This window comes from Egretta garzetta, unplaced genomic scaffold, assembly GCF_000687185.1.
Source record: "Egretta garzetta isolate BGI_Z169 unplaced genomic scaffold, ASM68718v1 scaffold101, whole genome shotgun sequence".
NCBI lineage: Eukaryota > Metazoa > Chordata > Aves > Pelecaniformes > Ardeidae > Egretta > Egretta garzetta.
The window spans coordinates 621,497-623,128 of record NW_009258666.1 but is presented as its reverse complement, the minus strand read 5'-3'; the positions used below and the strand labels follow the sequence as shown (position 1 = coordinate 623,128).

General features: G+C 67.5%; 1 protein-coding gene across 1 annotated transcript; it reads right to left on the bottom strand.

Moving 5' to 3' along the window:
- Positions 1 to 115: 115 nt before the first annotated feature.
- SLC30A2 (solute carrier family 30 member 2) lies at positions 116 to 1,631 on the bottom strand (the record flags this gene model as incomplete). Its single annotated transcript, XM_009648557.1, has 6 exons — positions 116 to 261; positions 358 to 492; positions 584 to 689; positions 872 to 1,028; positions 1,119 to 1,272; positions 1,583 to 1,631. Coding segments are annotated over 6 exons (747 nt in total), but the record flags the coding sequence as incomplete, so codon positions are not given.
- Between the last annotated feature and the right edge of the window lies 1 nt (position 1,632).

Genomic DNA, 1,632 nt, shown 5'->3' with positions numbered 1-1,632 from the left:
TGTGGCACCAGACCCAACGTCCCCCCCCCCGCACGCACCCAGCCCTTTTCTCCGCTTTATTTTAAATCCATGAAAATTCCCCCCCCCAGGACATGAGGGGGCTGCCAGGGGGGCCTCAGTCGCGGGGGGGCTGGCACTCCCGGCAGTCCCGCATCTCCTCGGAGTAGCTCTCCACCTGGATGGTGGTGGTGTGGAAGCGGAAGGTGCCCTGCAGCCGGGAGCTGGCCTCCTCCAGCACCTCCCGTGCACTGGCGCCCGCGTCTGCAAGGAGCAAGGGAGGGGTTGTCGGGGTGTGGGTGAACCCCCAAATGCCTCCCCCCCCCTCCCTCCATCGCTTCCCTGGGGAGCGACACTCACTGATGGCGATGTGCACCGAGAGCAGTGGCTGTGCTGCCGTCAGCGCCCAGATGTGGAGGCTGTGCACGGCCTCCACCCCCGCCACCGCCAGCAGCGTCTCCCGCACAGCGTTGAAGTCCATCCCTTTAGGGGTGCCTGGGGAGGGAGAGCCGCACGCGCTGGGGGGAGGGGGGCTGCCGCACCCATGGGTGGCCCCGCGGATCAGACCTCCCCGCTGGGCCCTTACCCTCCATGAGGACGAGGAGGACGTCACGGAGGATGGTCAGCGTTGTCCCCAGCACCAGCGCGGAGAAGAGGAAGGTGCAGATGGGATCCACATATTTGTACTCGGGCTGGAGGGGGTGCAAGAGGGTGAGGCCCCTCCGGTGCTGTCACCCCACCCCAAATCCCCATCGGCACCAGCAGGGAAGGGACATGGTCCCCTCCATCTCACCCCCGTGCCTGGCCAGGGCTGGCTGAAGCCGCTGTCCCCATGTCCCCAGCATCCCCTTTGCCCCTCAGTAACCACCCAGACCTTAAAGAAGATGATGTAGGACGCAATGAGGATGCCGACGCTCTGCAGCAGGTCCCCCACGACATGGACGAAGGCGGCGCGGACACTGGCATTGGGCTGCTCGCTGGCCGCCCCATGGCTGTGCCCGTGCCCAGTCTGGTGCAGGGCCACCCCCATCCTGCGGGCAGGGCAGCGGTGATGTCCCTGGGGCCACTGGGCACGGGAAGGGGGGGGACACCTGGGGAGGGTGAGAGCTGGCCATACATACACGATGTTGGCGGCCACGGCGCAGGCGGAGGTGATGAGCATGACACTGCCCTCGATGTTGTAGTTGGCCGAGAGCAGACGCTGGGCCGCCAGGTAGACCAGGACACCCGTCACCACCCAGATGGAGAGCACGGAGAGCAGGGCCCCCAGGATCTCTGTGGAGAGGACCCGTCCGCCCCACATTGCCACCATGCCAAGCCTGAGCACCCTCCTGGCCCCCCGGCAGCACCGGGGCTCAGGGTGGGCACCCAGCACCCATCCCCAGGGTTGCTCCCTGCACAGGGACAGTGGTGCCTCTGCCCTCCTGTGCCCGTGGTACCTGGGCTTTGCCAAGGCTCCCCATCCCCCCCCAGGGCTCCCCGGGGCATCTGGTCCCCATGGGGAGGGCACCCTGGGATGCTCCAAGTGCTCCCTGGGGTCCCCAGGAGCCGGACAGCAGCCCCAGTGGTGGTGCCGCCCCATTACCTGCCCGGTGCCAGCCAAAGTTCATGGTTTTGGTGGGGGGGGGCGAGGGC